This window comes from Bombina bombina, chromosome 2 (genome assembly GCF_027579735.1).
Source record: "Bombina bombina isolate aBomBom1 chromosome 2, aBomBom1.pri, whole genome shotgun sequence".
Taxonomy (NCBI): domain Eukaryota; kingdom Metazoa; phylum Chordata; class Amphibia; order Anura; family Bombinatoridae; genus Bombina; species Bombina bombina.
In genome coordinates this window covers 666,701,408-666,727,895 of record NC_069500.1, presented here as the reverse complement: position 1 = coordinate 666,727,895, position 26,488 = coordinate 666,701,408, and the positions used below count along the sequence as shown (strand labels likewise).

Here is a 26,488-nt window from a genome sequence, read left to right as displayed (position 1 = left end):
AATTGTCCAATCTGGCCTGCGAAAGGTCATACCTTTGGACAGATGGACCCGAGATAGCCACCAGAGAAGAGAATCTCTGGTCTCTTGATCCAGATTTAGCAGAGGGGACAAATCTGTGTAATCCCCATTCCACTGACTGAGCATGCATAATTGCAGTGGTCTGAGATGTAGGCGCGCAAATGGCACTATGTCCATCGCCGCTACCATTAAGCCGATCACTTCCATGCACTGAGCCACCGAAGGGCGCGGAATGTAGTGAAGAACACGGCAGGAATTTAGAAGCTTTGATAACCTGGACTCCGTCTGGTAAATTTTCATTTCTACAGAATCTATCAGAGTTCCTAGGAAGGAAACCCTTGTGAGGGGTGATAGAGAACTCTTTCCCTCGTTCACTTTCCACCCATGCGACCTCAGAAATGGCAACACTATGTCCGTATGAGATTTGGCAATTTGGAAGTTTGACGCCTGTATCAGGATGTCGTCTAGATAAGGGGCCACTGCTATGCCCCGTGGTCTTAGGACTGCCAGAAGAGACCCCAGAACCTTTGTTAAAATTCTTGGGGCTGTAGCTAACCCGAAGGGAAGAGCCACAAACTCGTAATGCCTGTCTAGAAAGGCAAACCTTAGGAACCGATGATGATCTTTGTGAATCGGTATGTTAAGGTAAGCATCCTTCAAATCCACTGTGGTCATGTACTGACCCTCCTGGATCATAGGTAGGATTGTCCGAATAGTTTCCATTTTGAACGATGGAACTCGAGGAATTTGTTTAAGATCTTTAGATCCAAAATTGGTCTGAAGGTTCCCTCTTTTTTGGGAACCACAAACAGATTTGAATAAAATCCCTGTTCTTGTTCCATCTGTGGAACTGGATGGATCACCCCCATTATTAGGAGTTCTTGCACACAGCGTAAGAATGCCTCTTTCTTTATCTGGTTTACAGATAATCTCGAAAGGTGAAATCTCCCTTGTGGGGGGGAAGCTTTGAAGTCCAGAAGATATCCCTGAGATATGATCTCCAATGACCAGGGATCCTGAACATCTCTTCCCCATGCCTGGGCGAAGAGAGAAAGTCTGCCCCCTACTAGATCCGTTGCCGGATAGGGGGCCGTTCCTTCATGCTGTCTTAGAGGCAGCAGCAGGCTTTCTGGCCTGCTTGCCTTTGCTTCAGGCCTGGTTAGATTTCCAGGCCGGCTTAGATTGCGCAAAAGTTCCCTCTTGTTTTGTAGCAGAGGAAGTTGATGCTGCACCTGCCTTGAAGTTTCGAAAGGCACGAAAACTAGATTGTTTGGCCCTTGATTTGGCCCTGTCCTGAGGAAGGGTATGACCCTTACCTCCAGTAATGTCAGCAATAATTTCCTTCAAACCAGGCCCGAATAGGGTCTGCCCCTTGAAGGGAATGTTAAGTAATTTAGACTTTGAAGTCACGTCAGCTGACCAAGATTTAAGCCATAGCGCCCTACGCGCCTGGATGGCGAATCCAGAATTCTTACCGTTAGTTTAGTCAAATGAACAATGGCATCAGAAACAAAAGAATTAGCTAGCTTAAGTGTTCTAAGCTTGTCATGTATTTCAGTCAATGGAGTAGCTGTCTGAAAGGCCTCTTCCAGAGACTCAAACCAGAACGCCGCAGCAGCAGTGACAGGAGCAATGCATGCAAGGGGCTGCAGGATAAAACCTTGTTGAATAAACATTTTCTTAAGGTAACCTTCTAATTTTTTATCCATTGGATCTGAAAAAGCACAACTGTCCTCGACAGGGATAGTGGTACGCTTTGCTAAAGTAGAAACTGCTCCCTCCACCTTAGGGATCGTCTGCCATAAGTCCCGTGTGGTGGCGTCTATTGGAAACATTTTTCTAAAAATAGGAGGGGGGGGGGGAACGGCACACCGGGTCTGTCCCACTCCTTAGTAATAATTTCTGTAAACCTTTTAGGTATTGGAAAAACTTCAGTACACACCCGCACCGCGTAGTATTTATCCAGTCTACACAATTTCTCTGGCACTGCAATTGTGTCACAGTCATTCAGAGCAGCTAAAACCTCTCCAAGCAACACCCGGAGGTTCTCAAGCTTAAATTTAAAAGTAGACATATCTGAATCAGGTTTCCCCGAGTCAGAGACGTCACTCACAGACTGAAGCTCTTCCTCAGCTTCTGCATATTGTGACCCAGTATCAGACATGGGCCTTAAAACATCTGCGCGCTCTGTATTACGTCTAACCCCAGAGCTATCGCGCTTTCCTCTGAATTCAGGCAGTCTGGCTAATACCGCTGACAGGGTATTATCCATGATTGCCGCCATGTCCTGCAAAGTAATCGCTATGGGCGTCTTTGATGTACTTGGCGCCATTTTAGCGTGAGTCATTTGAGCGGGAGTCAAAGGGTCCGACACGTGGGGAGAGTTAGTCGGCATAACTTCCCCCTTGTCAGAATCCTCTGGTGATAATTCTTTTAAAGATAACAGCTGATCTTTATTGTTTAAAGTGAAATCAATACATTTAGTACACATTCTCCTATGGGGTTCCACCATGGCTTTTAAACATAATGAACAAGGAGTTTCCTCTATGTCAGACATGTTTATACAGACTAGCAATGAGACTAGCAAGCTTGGAAAACACTTTAAATCAAGTTAACAAGCAATATAAAAAAACGTTACTGTGCCTTTAAGAGAAACAAATTTTGCCAAAATTTGAAATAACAGTGAAAAAAGGCAGTTAAACTAACAAAATTTTTACAGTGTATGTAACAAGTTAGCAGAGCATTGCACCCACTTGCAAATGGATGATTAACCCCTTAATACAAAAAACAGATTAACAAAACGAAAAATATGTTTTTTAAACAGTCATAACAACTGCCACAGCTCCTACTTTTGAAGCCTTTTGAGCCCTTCAGAGATGTCCTATAGCATGCAGGGGACTGCTGAGGGAAGCTGAATGTCACAGTTTGTAATTTTAACTGCACCAACTGTAACTTTTATACTATAACAGTGGAAAGCCTCAGGAAACTGTTTCTAGGCAAAAATAAAGCCAGCCATGTGGAAAAAACTAGGCCCCAATAAGTTTTATCACCAAAGCATGTATAAAAACAATTAAACATGCCAGCAAATGTTTTATATTGCACATTAATCAGAGTATATACCTCTGATAGCAAGCCTGATACTAGTCGCTATTAAATCACTGTATTTAGGCTTTAACTTACATTAATCCGGTATCAGCAGCATTTTCTAGCAAATTCCATCCCTAGAAAAACTTAACTGCACATACCTTATTGCAGGATACCCTGCACGCCATTCTCCCTCTGAAGTTACCTCACTCCTCAGACATATGTGAGAATAGCAGTGGATCTTAGTTACTTCTGCTAAGATCATAGAAAAACACAGGCAGATTCTTCTTCTAAATGCTGCCTGAGATAAAATAGTACACTCCGGTACCATTTAAAAACAAAAAACTTTTGATTGAAGAAAAAACTAACTATATTTTACCACTTTCCTCTTACTACCTCCAGCTATGTTGAGAGCTTGAAAGAGAATGACTGGATATGGCAGTTAGGGGAGGAGCTATATAGCAGCTCTGCTGTGGGTGATCCTCTTGCAACTTCCTGTTGGGAAGGAGAATATCCCACAAGTAATGGATGATCCGTGGAGTGGATACACCTAACAAGAGAAACATAATTTATGCTTACCTGATAAATTTATTTCTCTTGTGGTGTATCCAGTCCACGCCCCGCCCTGTCTTTTTAAGGCAGGTCTAAATTTTAATTTAAACTACAGTCACCACTGCACCCTATGGTTTCTCCTTTCTCGGCTTGTTTCGGTCGAATGACTGGATATGGCAGTTAGGGGAGGAGCTATATAGCAGCTCTGCTGTGGGTGATCCTCTTGCAACTTCCTGTTGGGAAGGAGAATATCCCACAAGTAATGGATGATCCGTGGACTGGATACACCACAAGAGAAATACATTTATCAGGTAAGCATAAATTATGTTTTTGCATAACCATCATTGTTATATTAATATACTTTTTCCTCTGTGATTACCTTGTATCAAAGCCTGTGCAGACTGCCTCCTTATTTGAGTTCTTTTGACAGACACGTTTTAGCCAATCAGTGCTGACTCATTAGAAACTCCACGGGAGTGAGCAGAATGTTATCTATATGGCACACATGAACTAATGCCCTCTAGCTGGAAAAACTGTCAAATGCATTCATATAAGAGGTGGCCTTCAAGGGCTTAGGAATTAGCATATGAGCCTACCTAGGTTTAGCTTTCAACTGAGAATACAAAGAGAACAAAGCAAATGTGATGATAAAAGTAAATTGGAAAGTTGTTTAACCCCATAACGACCAAGGACTTGCCAGGCATGTCCTACAAAAAAACGGTTGTTAACGACCAAGGACATGCCTGGCACGTCCTCTGGGGTTTGAAGCGCTGGAAGCAATCACAATCGCTTCCAGCTGCTTTCAGGGTATTGCAGCGATGCCTTAATAATGATTAGTACCCCTCAGAAAATATTTTTTTTTGTAACCCTTTTTTTTTTAAATTTGTGCAAAATACCATCAGATATATGTAGAAATTTGTATTTATGAATAAAAAGAACATTTTCTGCTATGTGAAGAACATTGGGATGTGAAATATTCTTATTTTCATGTTGTGTTAGCGCACTTGAGAATATGCGTTCGGGTTTGCGCAAGAGTCGGTTGTTAAGTTTTTTCTACTTTTATTTCTCCTTTGACTTCTTTGAGGGAATAAATGCGCACGTTATATTCTAACTTTGGCTTTTTGTGCATCTGGTTAGCGCTCAAACGAAAACAGTTTTCTTTTAACTCTTAATACCAGTGCAACCTGACGAGCACAAAAAGCTTACTTCTATCACAACTAATGCTTGAGCGAAGAGTTAATTAGCGCTCCACTTGTAATCTGGCCCTTTGTTTGCATGCAGTAAACTTAATATAAAAGGATTTGCTATATATTTTGTTTACAAAAAGTTGACAAACATAATTTGCTTAACATTTTATTACAATCACATAACTGCATATTTTTACTGTTTTATTATAATCAAAATAAACTGTATAATTGCATAACCTCTTTGGCCTGAAATAATTTTTTACACCCCAGAACAAAACAGCTGAGCAAACATTGCTATAGTTAGTGTTAATTTCAAATGTTTAACATTGATTTTTAGCATCTTGAAATGGCTGTGATCAAAATGATACACCTGAACTCAAATTTGCACTTCCAAAATTATGGGGGATTATCAGAGATACTTAGCTTGCTTCTAATGTGTTCCTCTAATTTAAACACATCTAAAACTTGTGAGTTGACAAAGTTAATTATTTTTCAGCTCTATCATGATAGTCATAAGTATGTTAAAATGTGATATGGTTTTATACACGTGAGGTGCAATCAGAAAGAAAACAGCATGTAAAATATATTTATATTTTCATGTCGGTTTAGCGCACTTGAGACTATGTGTTCGGGTTAGCGCACTAGTGGGGTATTAGGTTTTAACTTTTTTCTCTATCGACTTTTATGAGGGAATAGGTTATCGAATGAGCGATATTCTAAGTTTGGCTTTTTGTGTGCAACGTTAGTGCGCAAGCAATAGCTTTTTACTTTCAACTTGAAATACGAACGCAACCTGATGCGCAGAGAAAGTTTACTTCTAGCGCAGTTAGCGTGCGAGCAAAAGCGCTAAATAGCACTCCACTCGTAATCTGGCCCATTGTATTTCACATATAGTTCAGAAGTTATAGCAACTTTTTCTAACTCCATGTAAAATATTATCTTGTATTGCTGCATTCAAAACATATTTATTAATTCTTTCTTAGTCAATGTCCCATTTAAAATAACATTTCTAATCCTATTATCAATGTGTCATAACTTCTTTCATTCTTATAACTCATGATATTATATTATATAAAGATAATAGTTTTTTTTACATATTGATGTTAAAATCTTTGCAATATATGTTTTAAGTAACAGCATCCATTTTTATCGGTTGTTATTTTAACCACACCTTTAATTACTGATAATGTCATCGTCTTTCTTTGTTGGCTGATTTATCTACTAAGTATACATTTGTACCTTATTAATATTGTTTACAGTGTAAAGGTTATTAACAAAGACAAGTGTGAAATAAATTGCATTTGATTTTGTATGTAATCAGCGCAACAGGATTGTATTTTTAAATGCTTGTTTTGTTTTAATTGCAGCCCAGTAAAGGTGTCGTTGATTGGTGCAGTTCTATTCACACTGCAACACACCCAGTATCTTCCAATTTCAAGACACAATATCATGTTTATTTATACCATGTTTCTGGTTGTTACAAAGGTAAGGAGACTACAGTATAGCACTTTACACATCTTTAGCACATTTTATCTGACATTTTATAGTGTCTGGGGCACACACATGGTCATTTTTGTTATAGGGTTATTGAATGATTACATGAATGTTCTTAAAGGAACATTGTACTGTTGAATGTTCTCCCCTTAAACGTGTTCCCAATGATCCATTTTATTTACTGGAGTGCATTATATTAATTACAAATAGCTCCTTTCCCTTTTTTCTTTCCTAAGATATGGAGAGTCCACAACGTCATCAATTACTATTGGGAATATCACTCCTGGCCAGCAGGAGGAGGCAAAAAGCATCACAGCAAAGCTGTTAAGTGTCACTCCCCTACCCATAAACGCCAGTCATTCTCTTTGCCTCTGTCAATGGAGGAGGTGAAGTTCTGGTGTCTGAAGAAAATTGGATTTCTTTCGCTACAAGCAAGTTTTTTTGGTCTAGCCATAGTCCATGTTAATCTCTTCAGTAGGGTAGTGGTGGCTTTAAAGCATTTAGGAACTTGTGAGGTGGGCCTTGCTGCGCTTTCCTAACATTTTGCTGCCCTAGTATGGAAAGCCAGAGTATGTTTACTCTGTTCTTTCTTTTTTACTACAGGTCTCTGTAACGAGTATGTATCCTTTCACGCCTTGTGAGTTCCTCCTGCCGGACGGCTAGATTGCAGGTAAGTGCCTTTTTGTCTTCTAGGTAGGAGACTAGCACTTTAAGAATTCCCTGCAAAAGGGTCTGTTATTTTTTGCGCACCTTCTTTGGTGCGCAGCTAGTTTTCCCACTGGTCACGTGAACTCTTTCCTTTCCGCTCCTCAGCTAACAGAACAGTGTCGGCTGTGATCTAATAGAGGTCTGAATCAGTATAGTATAGATATAAGTGTAAACATATACACGCTAATATCAAACAGAATACTAAATCTATACTGACAGCTCTAACAGAACTAACATTGTAACCACTAGATCAATATCGCGATCAATATCACGAGTGGTAATCCAACAATCTACCTCCCTCCTAGTATAACTCAAGTTATTGTAATCAAATAAAGTGTGTGTGTGACCCAGTTTTTTAGCGTGCAGCACGTTCAATCATACGCTGACTATAGATGTTACAAACAAATCCGGTCCATACTATGAACTATGACTCTCAGAACCCGATGTATTGATAACCTTTAAGTGATACTATACAGCATGTTGACTGCTAATGTTGTAGCAATATAAAGGTCTTTATAATAGGCAGCACATTGGCTGCAGGAGTTATACATAGAGCCGGCTTCGATTACAAGTGGCAACATCTTTAGATTATGTAGCACACTGATGACAGATACTATAAGCAGTTCTAGCATTTAACAGTGAGTGCGATTTCTCACTGGTGTGAGAATCATCAATTTTAGTATTCAATTAAGGCTGCTGCTATTGATTTAGTGGGCCAGAGCATATTTCTATGTATACACCCAATGTTTAATGGGAACGAATATAAAAGGTGGTAAAAACCTAAGCTACACAGTTATTGAAAGACACTGAATTACAGTGTATAGATATCAGTTGTAAACATTTAGGGGCTTGTACAGTCTGCTCCTAATAAGCTGATATCTACTGCAACTCCATTAACAAATTGTGCGGTCAAATACTATACCCGCGCAACTAAATACTATCATATTATATATATTTCTCAGTTCAACTGTGATTAACACAATTATTCCATTTAAATTGTGGTGATACAATGTGCACTAGTTTTAGCTTGCCCACTATGTACAAGTAAAACTGCACACTAAATTCTCTATACTATGATGATTAGCCTCATTGATTTACCTACTATATTTGCATATAACTTGTAATACTTACTAGTCAAGTATTATCTATTACACTAATCTAGTGTGCAGTAACCTCTGAGTCACACTTTAGGCTCTGAAATCTATCGCTATTTATTCAGGAGTATTGGCAGCTTACCAGTATGTATAGCAGTATCCACATGCAATTTCTCTTATGAGATTTGAACACTTAACTTGCTATACTACCAGTATTATTCACTATTTTCATTATTTTCTATCCAGCTGTCACGCTGATCCATGTTCCCCCTATCCGTAGTTTTAATAATTGTGTGTCATGTGTATGTGTGTGTACATTTTTAACATAGCAAGAATAAAAGTTAAATTTTAATGTGCATTCTTTCACTTCTATCTATCCTGACTCATTTGCTAACAATTAGCCATATTATTGGACAGTAGTCTATTGTGTATAAGTATATTGTATGATATTATCTATGTGAGAGCACTCAGGAGTGCTATATGTGTATTCTTGTTGAGGTGAGTGGTTACTCCCCTCAAACCTTGTTAAGGTCTGAATCAGTGTCTCTGGCAGTTCTGTAATCCGGAAGGAGCAGTTAGGCACCTCAGTTCAGCTGAGGTATAGAGGCTGACATTGTGAGGTTTATTTTTGAAAGAATACGAACGCTTTGCTTCTCTAAGGTTATACGTTACCGCTCTGAGCAGGGAACAATTTAAAGTGACAGTTAATTTTTCAAATAACATATTTTTCTCTCTGATACTGAAAAGACTAGTGGTTCTTTTTTCTGGGGGAAAGATTGTGTTAAAAGCAAAGTTTTTCCTTTAAACTTTTTTTTGGGGCCATGTCTGTCATGGAGCAGAAGACTACTCTTATGAATACGTGCTTATTGTGTTTAGAAGCCCAAATTGTTACTCCTATGCAATTTTGTTCCTCATGTGTAGAGAGGACATTGAAATGTAAAGATAAACTTTTTTTTGCTGAGCCTAATGTCTCTCAGGATGATGCTGTTCATACAATGCCACAGCTTTCTCCTATAGCTTCCCTAGCCTCTAAGGCGTCACATGCAGTGCCCTGCGGTTCCTCTCAGCCTCCTGGAGGTGTATATTTGCCTGCAGAATTTGCTGCTCATGTATCTTCTGCAGTATCTGTGGCATTATCTGCTTTTCCTTTGCTAAAGGGAAAACGTAAGAGGAAAACTAGAGATTCAGATGACAAGGTTGCTCTTCTTCCCACTGCTACTCAGGTTGCCCTTTCTCATGGGGAGGAGGACACGTCGGTAGCTTTTGAGGCTGAAATCTCACTCAGACAGTATAATTCCTTCATCTGATGCTAAATTGGTATCCTTCAGATTTAAGCTTGAACACCTTTGTGTATTACTAAAGGAGGTTTTGGCTACTTTGGACAACTCTGATATGCCTGTCGTTGTCAACCCTAAGAAATTTAATAAACTTAATAAACTACTATGACGTTCCTTCCACTGTGGAAGTGTTTCCTGTTCCAGACCGTGCAATGGAATTTATTGCACAGGAATGGGAGAAACCAGGGATTCCTTTTTCCCAGTCTCCTGTCTTTAAAAAGATGTTTCCTGTCGATGACTTCATCAAGGATTCATGGCGCGCGGTGCCTAAAGTAGAATGGCCATTTCTACTCTGGCTAAGAAAACTACTATTCCTATAGAGGATAGCTGCTATTTTAAGGATCTAATGGACAAAAAGCTGGAGGCTTATTTGAAGAAGATGTACATTCATCAGGGTCTTCAATGGCAACCTGCAGTATGTATTGCCACTGTGTCTAGTGCGGCATCATTTTGGTACAATGCCTTGTCTGATGCACTTCAGGTAGAGACTCCTTTGGAGGAGATCCAAGATAGCATTAAGGCTCTCAAGCTAGCCAATTCTTTTATTTCTGATGCTACCATGCAGGTTATTAAACTGGGAGCCAAGATATCTGGCTTTTATGTATTAGCCGGCAGGGCTAACCTGCAGTATGTATTGCCACTGTGTCTAGTGTGGCATCATTTTGGTACGATGCCTTGTCTGATGCACTTCAGGTAGAGACTCCTTTGGAGGAGATCCAAGACAGGATTAAGGCTCTCAATCTAGCCAATTCTTTTATTTCTGATGCTGCCATGCAGGTTATTAAACTGGGAGCCAAGATATCTGGCTTCACTGTATTAGCCCACAGGGCGTTGTGGCTAAAATCTTGGTCAGCTGATGTTACTTCCAAGTTCAAGCTTCTGGCACTTCCTTACAAGGGTAAGAACTTGTTTGGACCTGGTCTGGCATAAATAATTTCTGATGTTACGGTTGGAAAAGGGTCTTTTCTGTCACAAGACAAGAAGAATAGACCTAAAGGACGTCAGAGTAATTTTCGTTCCTTTCGTAGCTTCAAAGGAAAGTCTTCCTCTTCCAAGAAGGAGCTGTCCAAGTCTTCTTTGAAACCAAATCAGTCCTGGAACAAAGGGAAGCAATCTAAGAAACCTGCGGCTGAGTCTTAATCAGCACAAAGGGTTTGCCCCCGATCCGGGATCGTACCAAGTGGGGGGTAGAATTTCTCTGTTTTATCAAGCTTGGATACGAGATGTCCCAGATTCCTGGGCTGTGGACATAGTATTGCAGGGTTATAAAATAGAATTCAAAACTTTTCCTCCCAGGGGCAAGTTCCACCTCTCAAGATTATCTGCAGACCAGATAAAGAGAGGCTTTCTTGAATTGCGTCTGGGACCTTTCTTCCCTGGGATTGATAGTTCCAGTTCCTATAAGGGAACAGGTTCTAGGATTCTATTCAAATCCGTTTGTGGTTCCCAAAAAGGAGGGAACTCTTCATCCTATTCTAGACCTCTGTGTCTCAACAAGTTTCTCAGGGTACCGTCCTTCAAAATGGAAACCATTCATTCCATTCTTCCCCTGGTCCAAGAGGGTCAGTTCATGACGACCATAGACTTGAAGAATGCGTATCTTCATGTTCCCATCCACAGGGATCATCACAAGTTCCTGAGATTCGCATTTCTAGACAAACATTTTCAGTTTGTGGCTCTTCCGTTTGGCCTTGCCACAACTCCCATGAATTTTCTCAAAGGTTCTGGGGGCTCTCTTGGAAGTGATCAGGTCTCGAGGAATTGTAGTGGCGCCCTGGACGACATATTGGTTCAGGCGCCGTCTTTTCAACAAGCAAACTCTCATACAGATATCTTGTTGTCTTTTCTACGTTCCCATGGATGGAAAGTGAATCTGGAAAAGAGTTCCCTTGTTCCAGCTACAAGGGTAGTTTTCTTAGGGACCATAATAGATTCCCTATCCATAAAAATATTTCTGACAGAGGTGAGAAAATCCAAAATTCTTTCCTCTTCCCTCTCTCTGCAGTCTACTGTTCGGCCATTAGTGGCTCAATGTATGGAGATAATTGGTCTGATGGTCGCTTCCATGGACATCATTCCCTTTGCTCGATTCCATTTGAGAGCTCTGCAGTTATGCATACTCAGACAATGGAACAGGACCATTTGGATCTGTCTGAGGATAGATATAGATCAGGTGACAAGAGAATCTCCCATGGTGGCTTTCTTGGAAGTATCTGCCTCAGGGCACATGCTTCCGGAGGCCTTCCTGGGTGATTGTGACCACAGGCGCCAGCCTGCTGGGCTGGGGAGCTGTCTGGGACTCGTTAAAGGCGCAGGGACTATGTACTCTGGAGGAGTCTGCTCTCTCCATAAATATCTTGGAGTTGAGAGCAATTTACAATGCTCTGATGGTTTGGCCTCAGCTGTCCTTAGCCCGGTTTATCAGTTTCCAGTTGGACAATGTCACCTCAGTGGCTTACATCAACCACCAGGACGGAACTCAAAGTTCCTTAGCCATTATTGTTCTGTGGGCGGAAGCTCACAATTGCTGTCTATCTGCCATCCACATTCCAGGGGTGGACAACTGGGAAGCAGACTTCCTGAGCAGACAGACATTTCATCCCAGGCAGAACACCAAACGTCCAAGGTATGGTTCAAGGTCAAGAGATCTGCAGGCCGCCCTGATAGATGTTCTGGCAGTTCTTTGGGATTTCAGTCTGGCATATCTGTTTCCTCCGTTTGCTCTCCTTCCATGAGTTATTGCTTGTATCAAACAGGAGAGAGCATTGGTAATTCTAATAGCTCCTGCTTGGCCTTGCAGGATCTGGTATGCAGACCTAGTGAAGATGTCATCTCTTCCACCTTGGAGGTTGCCTATGAGGAAGGATCTTCTAACTCAGGGTCCATTCCTTCATCCAAATCTTGCTTCTCTGAAGCTGCCTGCTTGGAGATTGAACGCTTAGTTCTGTCTAAGCGTGGTTTTTCTGAGTCAGTCATTGAGACTATGATTCAGGCTCGCATGCCTGTTACTAGAAAGATTTACCATAAGGTATGGCGTAAATACCTTTATTGGTGTGAATCCAAGGGCTATTCTTGTAGTAGGGTCAGAATTCCTAGGATTTTGTCTTTTCTCCAGAAAGGTCTGGAGAATGGATTGTCAGTCAGTTCTCTGAAGGGTCATATTTCTGCATTATCTATTTTGTTGCACAAGCGTCTGGCGGATGTGCCAGATGTTTAATCTTTTTGTCAGGCCCTGGTCAGAATCAGGACTGTGTTTAAATCTGTTGCTCCTCCTTAGAGCCTTAACCTTGTTCTTAAAGTTTTGCAGCAGGCTCCATTTAAGCCAATGCATTCCATAGATAGTAAGTTGTTTTCTTGGAAGGTTTTGTTTCTTATTGCTATCTCTTCTGCTCGGAGAGTCTCGGAACTCTTGGTTTTGCAGTGCGATTCGCCTTATCTAATCTTTCATGCTGATAAGGCGGTTCTTCGTACTAAGTTAGGATTTCTTTCCGAAAGTGGTTTCAGATAGAAATATTAATCAGGAAATTGTTGTTCATTCTCTATGTTCTAATCCTTCTTCTAATAAGGAACGTTTGTTGCACAACTTGGATGTTGTGCATGCTTTAAAATGTTATCTACAGACGACTAAGGATTTTCGCCAGTCTTCTGCCCTGTTTGTTTGTTTCTCTGGAAAGCATAAGGGTCAGAAAGCTACTGCTATTTCTCTTTCTGTCTGGTTGAGAAGTATTATTCTGTATACATGTGAATGAGCTACCTAAAAATCCACCACAACACAAATGTTGTAGTCCAGATCTTCATAGTGCCCTCCTACCACAAAACACCAGCGGAAAAAAAAATACCCACTGTATATATTTACCCTTTGTGTAGGAGATAACAAATACAATATTTTGAAGACAGACAATTTAATTCAGTTAGACATGAATGAAAATGAATGTGTAGTCTCTTGCTGAACATTGTATTCTTTTAAAACATTGTCAAAATTACAGATTTATGTTTGTGTTCATTATATGTATATATGGCTTGAACCATGTATTCACCAATAGTGCAAAATATGTTGTTCAACTTATATATCTATGTAATGTTTGAGCCTACACTAGAAAATCTGATGTTGAAACAGTAAAATGTATTCTATTTTATGAAATGCCAATACTCCAATGACAACTTACAGTCTAGGGTAGAGTTTAGGTCATGTTGGTAGGATGTGAGAGAATGGTTTGGTTTGTGATTGGATCATGAGCAGGATGGGTCAAGGAGCGACTTTCTGTATTATCTGTTTAGGGTGTGGAAAGATATTAAATGCTACATTACCAAACTTGCAATTATGTCAGGCAGGGCCGTCTTTAATATTGACTGGACCCTGGGCAAAAATTTTCTTGCCCCCCCCCCCCCATGCAATTTCGCTCTCCACCCCAATATCCCAAAAAACAACTAAATCAAATTTTTTTAAATTATTAGCCCAGCAGTGGATCATCCACTGCTGGGCTAATCATTTAAAAAAATGAAATAAATTGCAATATGTGAAACTGGACCTAAGCAGTACTAATAAATAAATAAATATATAAATTCCTCCACTGTGGATTAATTTATTATTCTTTTGAATGTGATTCTGCTGTGAGGTTAGCTGGTTAAAGAGATTTAGGGCAGCCAACAGGAGCAAAGCAAGGTAAAGACTGAGGAGGAAGCATGGAGGTGCAGACAAATATAAGTTTACTGACTGGAACAGCAGAACTACTATGGGAAGCTGTAAAATCTGAGACAGAGAGAAAACAAAAACTATAAAAATAAACCTTACATTAATGTGTGAAGTATCAGCATGACACTATACATCAGCCACAGCAGCACATGTCACTTCTTTGCTAGGAACAAATTCCCTCTCACCCTGCACTAGACAATGCTGCATGGGGAGGGGTGTGTGTGCACTCACTTATTCTTCCCACTGACACCTTTCTACAAAGCACTGTTCCCCTAACAAACTTCAGTTAGTTGATCTTAGGGCCACAGCAGAAAGAGCAGGGCTAAGGGGACCAGCAGACTGGATGCTGTCTGTCCAAGGCTGCATGGATACAGTGTGAGATGAGTCACACAGCCTCAAGACTGAAGAGAGCAGTGTATGCAGCTGCACAGATGCTTAAATCCTCACATCCTTGCCGCTCCAGCTTTCTGCTGCATGCGCCTACAGTCAGCCCTACCCAGAAACAATCCCCACCTCCAGAGCAGTGACCTGGTAACAGTGGTAACCCCAGTAGGACCTTTTCTGATGCAGTGGGAATGGCTGGATACCGAGTTAGGGCCTTGCATTCAGTACTGCACAGTGCACATCTAAAACATCACTTGGCAATAGCTTGGCATGTTACATGACACCGGCACGGTATGGCACAGTTTAAAAAAATATATATATATATATAAACAGAGTACTTTTGACTGTGACAGTATTAGGACTGAATGTGTGTGTTCCCCATGTCACATCAGCAGTCTGGTATGAACTCTTGGGCCCCTCAACAGAAACTGGGCCCTGGGCAGCTGCCCCTTTTGCCCTGTTTTAAAGACGGCCCTGATGTCAGGTAGACAGTGGCCCTAAGTAGGTTGATAAAGTCCTGTGGCGTTCAGTATCACCTTTTTTGCTGACCAGCAATCTACCTCTTTTCACCTGTTATCCATTTCTCGCTTACCTGTACCAGCAGTCTATGTAGTGTATCATCCTGTAATATATAATCTTTTAATTATCTAAAGCTCCACATCCACAACAGCTTTCCCTCCATCCAGGATCCTTACCTGTGAAATCCTGGTTATTGTTGGCAACAACTCTGGTATTTCTACCTTCTCTATGGTGTTTTATATATACTTACTTTTAACATGTAAGCTCACAAACGTGCCTAGAGATCTCTCACATGAAGGTGTTGCACATTTTTCCTACCTTAATTCCAATTGGCTGATAGAATCCTATCAGTCAATCAGAATTCGAGGGACGCCATCTTGGATGACGTCATTTAAAGGAACCATCATTCTTCGTTAGTCCGTCGGCCAGGAAGGATGCTCCGCGCTGGAGGTCTTGAAGATGGAGCCGCTCCTCGTCGGATGGATGAAGATAGAAGATGCCGCTTGGATGAAGATGTCTGCCGGTCCGGATGTCCTCTTCTGCCCGGATAGGATGAAGACTTCTGCCGGTCTGGATGTCCTCTTCTGCCCCATCGGATATAGGTGGCGGCAATGTTAGGGGCAGCAGATTAGGGGTTCATAGGGATAATGTAGGTGGCGGCGGTGTCCGGAGCGGCAGATTAGGGGTTAATAATATAATGCAGGTGACGAGGATGTCGGGGGCGGCAGATTAGGGATTAATAAGTGTAAGATTAGGGGTGTTTAGACTCGGGTTCATGTTAGGGTGTTAGGTGAACGCTGCTTTTTTTGCAGGTGTTAGTTTTTTTTTCAGCCAGCTCAGCCCCATTGTATCCTATGGGGAAATCGTGCACGAGCATGTTTTTCCAGCTTACCGCTACCGTAAGCAGCGCTTGTATTGAGGGTTGAAGTGGACCTAAATTTGTCTCAATGCTCACTTTTCTGAGGCTAACGCAGCCATTCAGAAAACTCGTAATACCAGCGTTGTTTAAAGGGTGCGCTGGAAAAAAAGGCTTGTTAGCACCGCGAGTCTTTACCAACAAAACTCCAAATCTAGGCGTTAATGTTTTAAAGTATAATGAAAGAAGATATTTAATTAATAGGCTTATTATTCGAAATGAAGAATCTCTACTAGCCAACATTTATGGCCAAAATAACCCCAATAAAAGGTTTTGTAATTTATTAGTAAAAAATATGTTTACATTTTCTAAAGCTAAGGTCCTATTGTCGGGTTACTTTAATGTCACTCCCAATCCAAATGGAAAAAATGGAAAAAAAAATTTACACTACTATTTTTTCCATTTGGATTATTTTTGGTCACATTAAGTTTTGTTTTGTTTTTTCTATCATATTATTATTTTTGTTTGATCATTACCAAACATATTTGGAAGTTTTTTGGTGACACAATATTCGTTTTATCAACATTGGATTTTATACACTATATTTTTTTGTATGTTTTTTGGAAGTTTTTTTGGATTTTGACTGTACACATAAACACTTTTCATTTTTTGATGTTTGAGTTTCACTTCCTCTAACACTATTGGAGAACAATTCACCACATTTCTGCACTTGCACTTTGGACATTTCAAGCCATAGGAGGGCTGTGTACACTTGTAGATCTCATATTATATTTTTTGTCTGGACATATTACAATAATTTTTTGTTTGAATAATTATTTTTCTTCGCATTTTTGTATATATTAATATTGTCATCCAGATCGGTTTATCGATCAACATTTTTTTCAAAGCACATATTGTTTATTGTACATTTGTTTCAGCTCTGTCGACTATTGATCTTAAACTTTTTAATGTCTAACATGTTTTTATATTCATAGTCATGGATCCATGCAGTAGATTGTAGTTGAATTTTTTGTTTTTTATATTCCATATGTCGGATTTTGATGATTTATTTTAACCTGTGATATTAAAATACCATTGTTTTTAACCTTTCTAAACATATTCTAATATCTATCTTAAGAGTAGACCTTGCCTATACTGTGTCGCTCCTTCAGATAATTATCTTGTTATAATCTATACAGAACAAGATCAAATATCGCATCTGTTCCATAGTTTTTACACCGATTTATATACATCTCAGTGTCCGGACTTGGAGAACATTAAAAAGTTTTTGGATAATGTTAAATTTCCTAAGCTCTCAGACTTGGATTGTGAAGCCTTAAATCAGCCAATAACTGAAAATGAGGTTCAAAAGACAATTATGTCTATGGCCAGAGGGAAAACCCCAGGTCCGGATAATTTACCTCTTGAGATCTACCAAATTATGCCGGTAGAAATCGGTCCTTTTCTGACTGATCTTTACAATGCCTATTTTAGAATGAACTATAAAACATCTGAAAGTTTTAAAAGAGCCAATATCATCTTAATCCCCAAGAATAACAAGGATCCCTCAGACATTACCTCATATAGACCCATCTACCTGCTTGGTCTTGATTATAAAATTTTAATGAAGATCTTGGCCGAGAGGTTGAAACCAATACTACTGAAAATTGTTCATCAGGACCAGGTAGGGTTTATTACTGGAAGAGCCTCAGAAGTCAATATAAGAAAAATCCTACATGTAATCTGTCAGTATGGAAGGGACCGCTCTGCTCTGCCTGAGGCCTTCCTGCTATCTTTGGATGCAGAGAAGGCCTTCGACAGAGTGGAGTGGCCCTTTTTGATGCAGGTTATGAAGAGGTTTGGGTTTGTAGGGCAATTTAGGGAATATATTGCAAATGTTTATTCTGATATTAGAGCTTCTATATTGATTAATAATGGTATTTCAGATCCATTTTCCTTGACAAGAGGAACCCGACAGGGTTGCCTCATGTCTCCCTTTGATAATAGAGCCTTTGGCTATTAAACTGAGAGAGCGGTTAATTGGAATTAGTATAGGTAATATGACATTTAAAACTGCTTTATTTGCGGATGATCTTTTGTTATTTGTAGCTAATCCAAGGAATCAGATTGATAAAATTGTGAATCTTTTGGATCAGTACAGTACAGTTTCAGGTTATAAAACTAATTTTACAAAATCTAAAATACTTTGGTTAAAGGAAAATCTAGAGGATTCTCAGTCTTATCAATTTACAGAAACTAAAACATTGGATTATTTGGGATTAAAAATTTCTGCCAATACAGTAAATTGGTATAGGGATAACATTTTAACGATCTTGGGTGATAGTAGAGATAAGTTGAAAAGCTGGGCAACATTCCCAGTTTCCTTAACAGGTAAAGTAGCTCTTTTTACAATTTGTATTATTCCGAAAATTCTCTATACATTAAGGATGCTTCCTTTTCTGATTAAGAAAATTGATCTATGGCGCTTCAATCAATCATTGAGGTATTTCTTATGGAATGGGAGAAAAGCAAGAATTAAACTTGTTAAGCTATATCAACCATGCTGTAAAGGAGGATTGGCTCTACCTAATTTGGAAGGGTACAACCATGCTTCTATTTTGCGTTTACCTGTGGACTGGTTGTTACAGTTTTTTAGATACTCGGATGAGTGCTTAGAAAACCAGGTCTGCTCCCCATTTTCTTTGAATTTTGTTATTCATGCGTCAAATAAAGATTTTGGGGGAAATATTTCTGATCATCCCTTATATAGGGATATATTATGGGTCTGGAGAAATTTTATCTTTTTTATTTATTTATTTATACGTGCCAACAGTGTAATTAAACTTAAGCATATTACAAAAATAAGAACACCACACAGGGCGTCAACCAAGATACGTCCATAAAAAAAAAATTAAAAAAAAAATACATCAATGGAATAATATGCTAACAAAGTGTGCCTATTCCATCCATTTTATCTTAGAGATGTAAGAGAAGATTAAATCAAAGATATTCCAACTTTTACACTGATAGCACATTTTATTAACAAACAACAAACCAAGCAAAAGGAAAAAAAGAAGAAAAAAAAAAGGGATTATCCCGGTCTCCCACTTTTCCCATCCCCACCCCGCCCCCATACCCTTTGTCCTACCCCTTGGGCGCAAACATACCTGCCATGACATCCTCCTAACCAAAATTCTTCGATTGTCGTATTATAACTCCCTATATATCGATATCCAATCTGCTGGAAAATCACCTAATAATACCAAGTCACAGAAGCACTCTGAATTTAAAATTGGGTATAATATAGTCTTTTGTACACCTTCCAAATATGTCTTAATTGTGGGTAACCATCCTAACAAAAACCTCCTGATTTCCATTTTTCTTGCGTCTCTTAGATGGAAAGATTAAAAAATTATTTGCATCTGAATTTCTTTAATAAAACTGAAAAATCGGGCATCTTTTTGGCTTTCCAATTTTTTAATATAAGTTGTCTAACGAGCAAGATAATTATATTTAACATTTTTCTAAGTAATAAGGCCTCAAGATTGGTACAATTAAGAAAGAAGATGTTATCCACATTAAAATGAATATTTGTTTTATACAGTCTATTGATCCAAAAAGCAACCTTCTTCCAAAACTGTCCAATCCTGGGGCATTGCCAAAACATATGCAAGATATCTGCATTAGTATAAACACAACGTGGACAGGAGAAACTTTAACTAGCGTACATTTTGGACATTTTCAAGGATGTACAGGTAAAGTAGCTCTTTTAAAAATTTGTATTATTCCGAAAATTCTCTATACATTAAGGATGCTTCCTTTTCTGATTAAGAAAATTGATCTATGGCGCTTCAATCAATTATTGAGGTATTTCTTATGGAATGGGAGAAAAGCAAGAATTAAACTTGTTAAGCTATATCAACCATGCTGTAAAGGAGGGTTGGCTCTACCTAATTTGGAAGGGTACAACCATGCTTCTATTTTGCGTTTACCTTTGGACTGGTTGTTACAGTCCTTTAGATACTCGGATGAGTGCTTAGAAAACCAGGTCTGCTCCCCGTTTTCTTTGAATTTTGTTATTCATGCGTCGAATAAAGATTTTGGGGGAAATATTTCTGATCATCCCTTATATAGGGATATATTATGGGTCTGGAGAAATGTATCTTTTTTATTTATTTATACGTGCCAACAGTGTAATTAAACGTAAGCATATTACAAAAATAAGAACACCACACAGGGCGTCAATCAAGATACGTCCATAAATCTTTTTTTTAAAAAAAATACATCAATGGAATAATATGCTAACAAAGTGTGCCTATTCCATCCATTTTATCTTAGAGATGTAAAAGAAGATTAAATCAAAGATATTCCAACTTTTTACACTGAGTTTTGGACATTTTCAAGGGTGTACAGTAAAAAATTATTAATCAGTTTCATGTGGCCCTCTTTCCAGCTCGTTGGTATTCAAAATGTATATTTACTACCTGGCAACTGTCCCTAATTTTATCCTGATCAACACTTGGAATCAAGAGCCTTCATTTTCCATTACGTTTTTCCATCAAAGAATCACTTTGCTTGGCCAGCATGATACTGTATAATAACGAGATTGAGGGGGCTTTAACTCTGGAAATAACAATACTGGATCTTATATCTGACCATGCAGCAGTCTCACTGCCATTCCACTTCTTTGATTTTATAAAGTGATGTACTTGTAAATAGGCATATAAGTTATTACTCGGTAGGTCAAACTGACGCCTTAAATTATCAAAAGATATTATTTGCCCTTCCTCTATAAAAAATTGATATACCGACTTAAGACCCTTATTAGACTATACTCTGAATACCCCCTGATTATTCCCAGGGAGAAACTCAGGATTACCCATTAAGGGTAAATATTCAGAGAAGGAGTAATCTATACCTATTAAAGTACACAGTTTTTGCCAGGCGAAAATTATATTTTTAACAGAGATTAAGCTCTTTATATTACTTGGTATTTCATTGAGCCGAGTATGCAATAAGGCTTTGACTGAGAAGGGGAAAACAAAAGAATTTTCAATTTCTTTGGTAGAAAACCAACTTGTTTCTGCAAGCCAATCTAACGCAATTTTACCCATAGCAGCAAGATTATAAAACTTTATATTAGGTAATGCTAAGCCAACAGATTCACGTGTTTGCATCAATTTCTCTAATGCAATTTGCGTTTTTTTCTTATCATACCAAATAAATTAGGAAAAGCTTGAATTTAATTTCCGCAAGCCTGCTTTATTTAAACTTAAAGGTAGATTCTGTAGTGGAAAAAGCAGACGCGGAAAAATAATTGTCTTAATAAGATTAACTTTAGCAGACATCGATAACGGGAATACTGCCCAGAGTTTAAAATCAGATTGGATTTTCTGAAGCAAAGGATGGAAATTAAGTCCATACCATCTTGCTGGGTTCCTATGTAGGTAAATCCCAAGATATCTTAAAGAGTCCACCTCCTTAAACACCATATTAACTGTATTATGACTAGTTTTATGGATCTACATCATCTCACTTTTATTCTAATTCACTTTATAACCAGAGAACGAACTGAAAAGATTCAAACATTTTAGCACTATAGGAATAGCCTTGGGTGTATTATATAAGCAGATTAGGAGATCATCTGCGTACAATAGGGTTTTGAGGGCAGTTTTACCAATAGTAATCCCCTCTAACACTTCCCTTAACCATATAGCAAGAGGTTCTAGCGCTAAATTAAAAAGGAGGGGAGAAAGCGGACAACCTTGCCTAGTACCTTTTTTTAATCTTATCCCAGGTGTTAAAGAATTATTTATCAACAAGTAAGATATTGGATTCTGATATATATTATGTACAAAATGGACAAACTGATTTTTGAATCCGAACTTTTCAAGTGTCTGAAATAAATATTCCCATTCTATAGAGTCAAATGCCTTAACCGCATCAAGGGTTAAGAGCGCAATATCATGTTTAAATTGTTTGCCAGTGCCTTTATTTAAACTCCATATATAATCTAAAAGAGTAATAATTTTCCGCATATCCTTGAGACCATAAACCCCGTCTGATCAGGGTGTATAATTTTGTCGAGACATATCATTAATCTTGATTCTAAAATGGAAGTCAGTATCTTGTAATCTGCGTTAAATACCGGAATTGGTCTGTATCCTCAAAATTTTTGTCCTTTTTGGGGATTAAAGAAATATTTGCGGCCGCAAAATATTCTGAAGGTGGATTACTACTCATAAAAATAACTATTAAAAAGTTTTTCAAGAGTAGGTTTAATTTCTTCCACTAGTTTTTTTATAGTATTCTGTGGGTAGGCAGTCCGGTCCAGCTGCCTTGTTTAACTTGGCTTTCTCAATTTCATCTCCTATCTCTTTAGCTGAAATGGGGGCATTAAGACTCTCAAGAAGATCATCTGCGACTCTAGGAATTTTTATTTGTGACCAAAATGTTTCTTGGTTCTGTATATGATTACTACTCTTTGTGTATATTTTCTGATAATATAAGTAGAGAGTCTTGCTAACATCCGTCAATTCAGTATATCTCTTGTCGTGATCTCTAATTGCTAATATATAGGTTTTTTCTCCAACATAGGTGTGTCCGGTCCACGGCGTCATCCTTACTTGTGGGATATTCTCTTCCCCAACAGGAAATGGCAAAGAGCCCAGCAAAGCTGGTCACATGATCCCTCCTAGGCTCCGCCTACCCCAGTCATTCTCTTTGCCGTTGTACAGGCAACATCTCCACGGAGATGGCTTAGAGTTTTTTAGTGTTTAACTGTAGTTTTTCATTATTCAATCAAGAGTTTGTTATTTTCAAATAGTGCTGGTACGTACTATTTACTCAGAAACAGAAAAGAGATGAAGAATTCTGTTTGTATGAGGAAAATGATTTTAGCAACCGTAACTAAAATCCATGGCTGTTCCACACAGGACTGTTGAGAGCAATTAACTTCAGTTGGGGGAACAGTTTGCAGTCTCTTGCTGCTTGAGGTATGACACATTCTAACAAGACGATGTAATGCTGGAAGCTGTCATTTTCCCTATGGGATCCGGTAAGCCATGTTTATTACGATTGTAAATAAGGGCTTCACAAGGGCTTATTTAAACTGTAGACTTTTTTTTGGGCTAAATCGATTGATATTAACACTTATTTAGCCTTGAGGAATCATTTATTCTGGGTATTTTGATTTAATAATATCGGCAGGCACTGTTTTAGACACCTTATTCTTTAGGGGCTTTCCCAAAGCATAGGCAGAGTCTCATTTTCGCGCCGGTGTTGCGCACTTGTTTTTGAGAGGCATGGCATGCAGTCGCATGTGAGAGGAGCTCTGATACTTATAAAAGACTTCTGAAGGCGTCATTTGGTATCGTATTCCCCTTTGGGTTTGGTTGGGTCTCAGCAAAGCAGATACCAGGGACTGTAAAGGGGTTTAAAGCTTAAAACGGCTCCGGTTCCGTTATTTTAAGGGTTAAAGCTTCCAAAATTGGTGTGCAATATTTTCAAGGCTTTAAGACGCTGTGGTGAAAATTTGGTGAATTTTGAACAATTCCTTCATGTTTTTTCGCAATTGCAGTAATAAAGTGTGTTCAGTTTAAAATTTAAAGTGACAGTAACGGTTTTATTTTAAAACGTTTTTTGTACTTTCTGATCAAGTTTATGCCTGTTTAACATGTCTGAACTACCAGATAGACTGTGTTCTGAATGTGGGGAAGCCAGAATTCCTATTCATTTAAATAAATGTGATTTATGTGATAATGACAATGATGCCCAAGATGATTCCTCAAGTGAGGGGAGTAAGCATGGTACTGCATCATTCCCTCCTTCGTCTACACGAGTCTTGCCCACTCAGGAGGCCCCTAGTACATCTAGCGCGCCAATTCTCCTTACTATGCAACAATTAACGGCTGTAATGGATAATTCTGTCAAAAACATTTTAGCCAAAATGAACCCTTGTCAGCGTAAGCGTGGCTGCTCTGTTTTAGTTACTGAAGAGCATGACGACGCTGATATTCATATCTCTGAAGGGCCCCTAACCCAATCTGAGGGGGCCAGGGAGGTTTTGTCTGAGGGAGAAATTACTGATTTAGGGAACATTTCTCAGCAGGCTGAATCTGATGTGATTACATTTAAATTTAAATTGGAACATCTCCGCATTTTGCTTAAGGAGGTATTATCCACTCTGGATGATTGTGAAAATTTAGTCATCCCAGAGAAACTATGTAAAATGGACAAGTTCCTAGAGGTGCCGGGGCTCCCAGAAGCTTTTCCTATGCCCAAGCGGGTGGCGGACATTGTTAATAAAGAATGGGAAAGGCCCGGTATTCCTTTCGTCCCTCCCCCCATATTTAAAAAATTGTTTCCTATGGTCGACCCCAGAAAGGACTTATGGCAGTCAGTCCCCAAGGTCGAGGGAGCGGTTTCTACTTTAAACAAACGCACCACTATTCCCATAGAGGATAGTTGTGCTTTCAAAGATCCTATGGATAAAAAATTAGAAGGTTTGCTTAAAAAGATGTTTGTTCAGCAGGGTTACCTTCTACAACCCATTTCATGCATTGTCCCTGTCACTACAGCCGCATATTTCTGGTTTGATGAACTGCTTAAGGTGCTCGATAGTGACTCTCCTCCTTATGAGGAGATTATGGACAGAATCAATGCTCTCAAATTGGCTAATTCTTTCACTCTAGACGCCTCTTTGCAATTGGCTAAGTTAGCGGCTAAGAACTCTGGGTTTGCTATTGTGGCGCGCAGAGCGCTTTGGTTGAAATCTTGGTCGGCTGATGCGTCTTCCAAGAACAAGCTACTAAACATTCCTTTCAAGGGGAAAACGCTGTTTGGTCCTGACTTGAAAGAGATTATCTCTGATATCACTGGGGGTAAGGGCCACGCCCTTCCTCAGGATCGGCCCTTCAAGGCAAAAAATAGACCTAATTTTCGTCCCTTTCGTAAAAACGGACCAGCCCAAGGTGTTACGTCCTCTAAGCAAGAGGGTAATACTTCTCAGGCCAAGCCGGCTTGGAGACCAATGCAAGGCTGGAACAAGGGAAAGCAGGCCAAGAAACCTGCCACTGTTACCAAGACAGCATGAAATATTGGCCCCCGATCCGGGACCGGATCTGGTGGGGGGCAGACTCTCTCTCTTCGCTCAGGCTTGGGCAAGAGATGTTCTGGATCCTTGGGCGCTAGAAATAGTCTCCCAGGGTTATCTTCTGGAATTCAAGGGACTTCCCCCAAGGGGGAGGTTCCACAAGTCGCAGTTGTCTTCAGACCACATAAAAAGACAGGCGTTCTTACATTGTGTAGAAGACCTGTTAAAAATGGGAGTGATTCATCCTGTTCCATTAAGAGAACAAGGGATGGGGTTCTACTCCAATCTGTTCATAGTTCCCAAAAAAGAGGGAACGTTCAGACCAATCCTAGATCTCAAGATCTTAAACAAATTTCTCAAGGTCCCATCGTTCAAGATGGAAACCATTCGAACTATCCTTCCTTCCATCCAGGAAGGTCAATTTATGACCACGGTGGATTTAAAGAATGCGTATCTACATATTCCTATCCACAAGGAACATCATCGGTTCCTAAGGTTTGCATTCCTGGACAAACATTACCAGTTCGTGGCGCTTCCTTTCGGATTAGCCACTGCTCCAAGGATTTTCACAAAGGTACTAGGGTCCCTTCTAGCGGTGCTAAGACCAAGGGGCATTGCAGTAGTACCTTACCTGGACGACATTCTGATTCAAGCGTCGTCCCTTCCTCAAGCAAAGGCTCACACGGACATTGTCCTGGCCTTTCTCAGATCTCACGGCTGGAAAGTGAACGTGGAAAAGAGTTCTCTATCCCCGTCAACAAGGGTTCCCTTCTTGGGAACAATTATAGACTCCTTAGAAATGAGGATCTTTCTAACAGAGGCCAGAAAAACAAAGCTTCTGGACTCTTGTCGGATACTTCATTCCGTTCCTCTTCCTTCCATAGCTCAGTGCATGGAAGTGATCGGGTTGATGGTGGCGGCGATGGACATAGTTCCTTTTGCGCGCATTCATCTAAGACCATTACAACTGTGCATGCTCAGTCAGTGGAATGGGGACTATACAGACTTGTCTCCGAAGATACAAGTAAATCAGAGGACCAGAGACTCACTCCGTTGGTGGCTGTCCCTGGACAATCTGTCTCAAGGGATGATGTTCCACAGACCAGAGTGGGTCATTGTCACGACCGACGCCAGTCTGATAGGCTGGGGCGCGGTCTGGGGATCCCTGAAAGCTCAGGGTCTTTGGTCTCGGGAAGAATCTCTTCTACCGATAAATATTCTGGAACTGAGAGCGATATTCAATGCGCTCCAGGCCTGGCCTCAGCTTGCGAGGACCAGGTTCATACGGTTTCAATCAGACAACATGACGACTGTTGCGTACATCAACCATCAGGGGGGAACAAGGAGTTCCCTAGCGATGGAAGAAGTAACCAAAATTATTCTTTGGGCGGAGTCTCACTCCTGCCACCTGTCTGCTATCCACATCCCAGGAGTGGAAAATTGGGAAGCGGATTTTCTGAGTCGTCAG

At 39.8% G+C, this 26,488-nt stretch overlaps 1 protein-coding gene across 1 annotated transcript in view; it reads left to right on the top strand.

The window, feature by feature from the left end:
- TMEM38B (transmembrane protein 38B) overlaps positions 1 to 26,488 on the top strand; it is a 266,479-nt gene that overhangs the window by 208,160 nt on the left and 31,831 nt on the right. Inside the window, exon 5 of the mRNA XM_053702612.1 lies at positions 6,209 to 6,326. Within this exon, the coding sequence (XP_053558587.1) occupies positions 6,209 to 6,326 (118 nt within the window). The remainder of the gene's footprint in view (positions 1 to 6,208; positions 6,327 to 26,488) is intronic.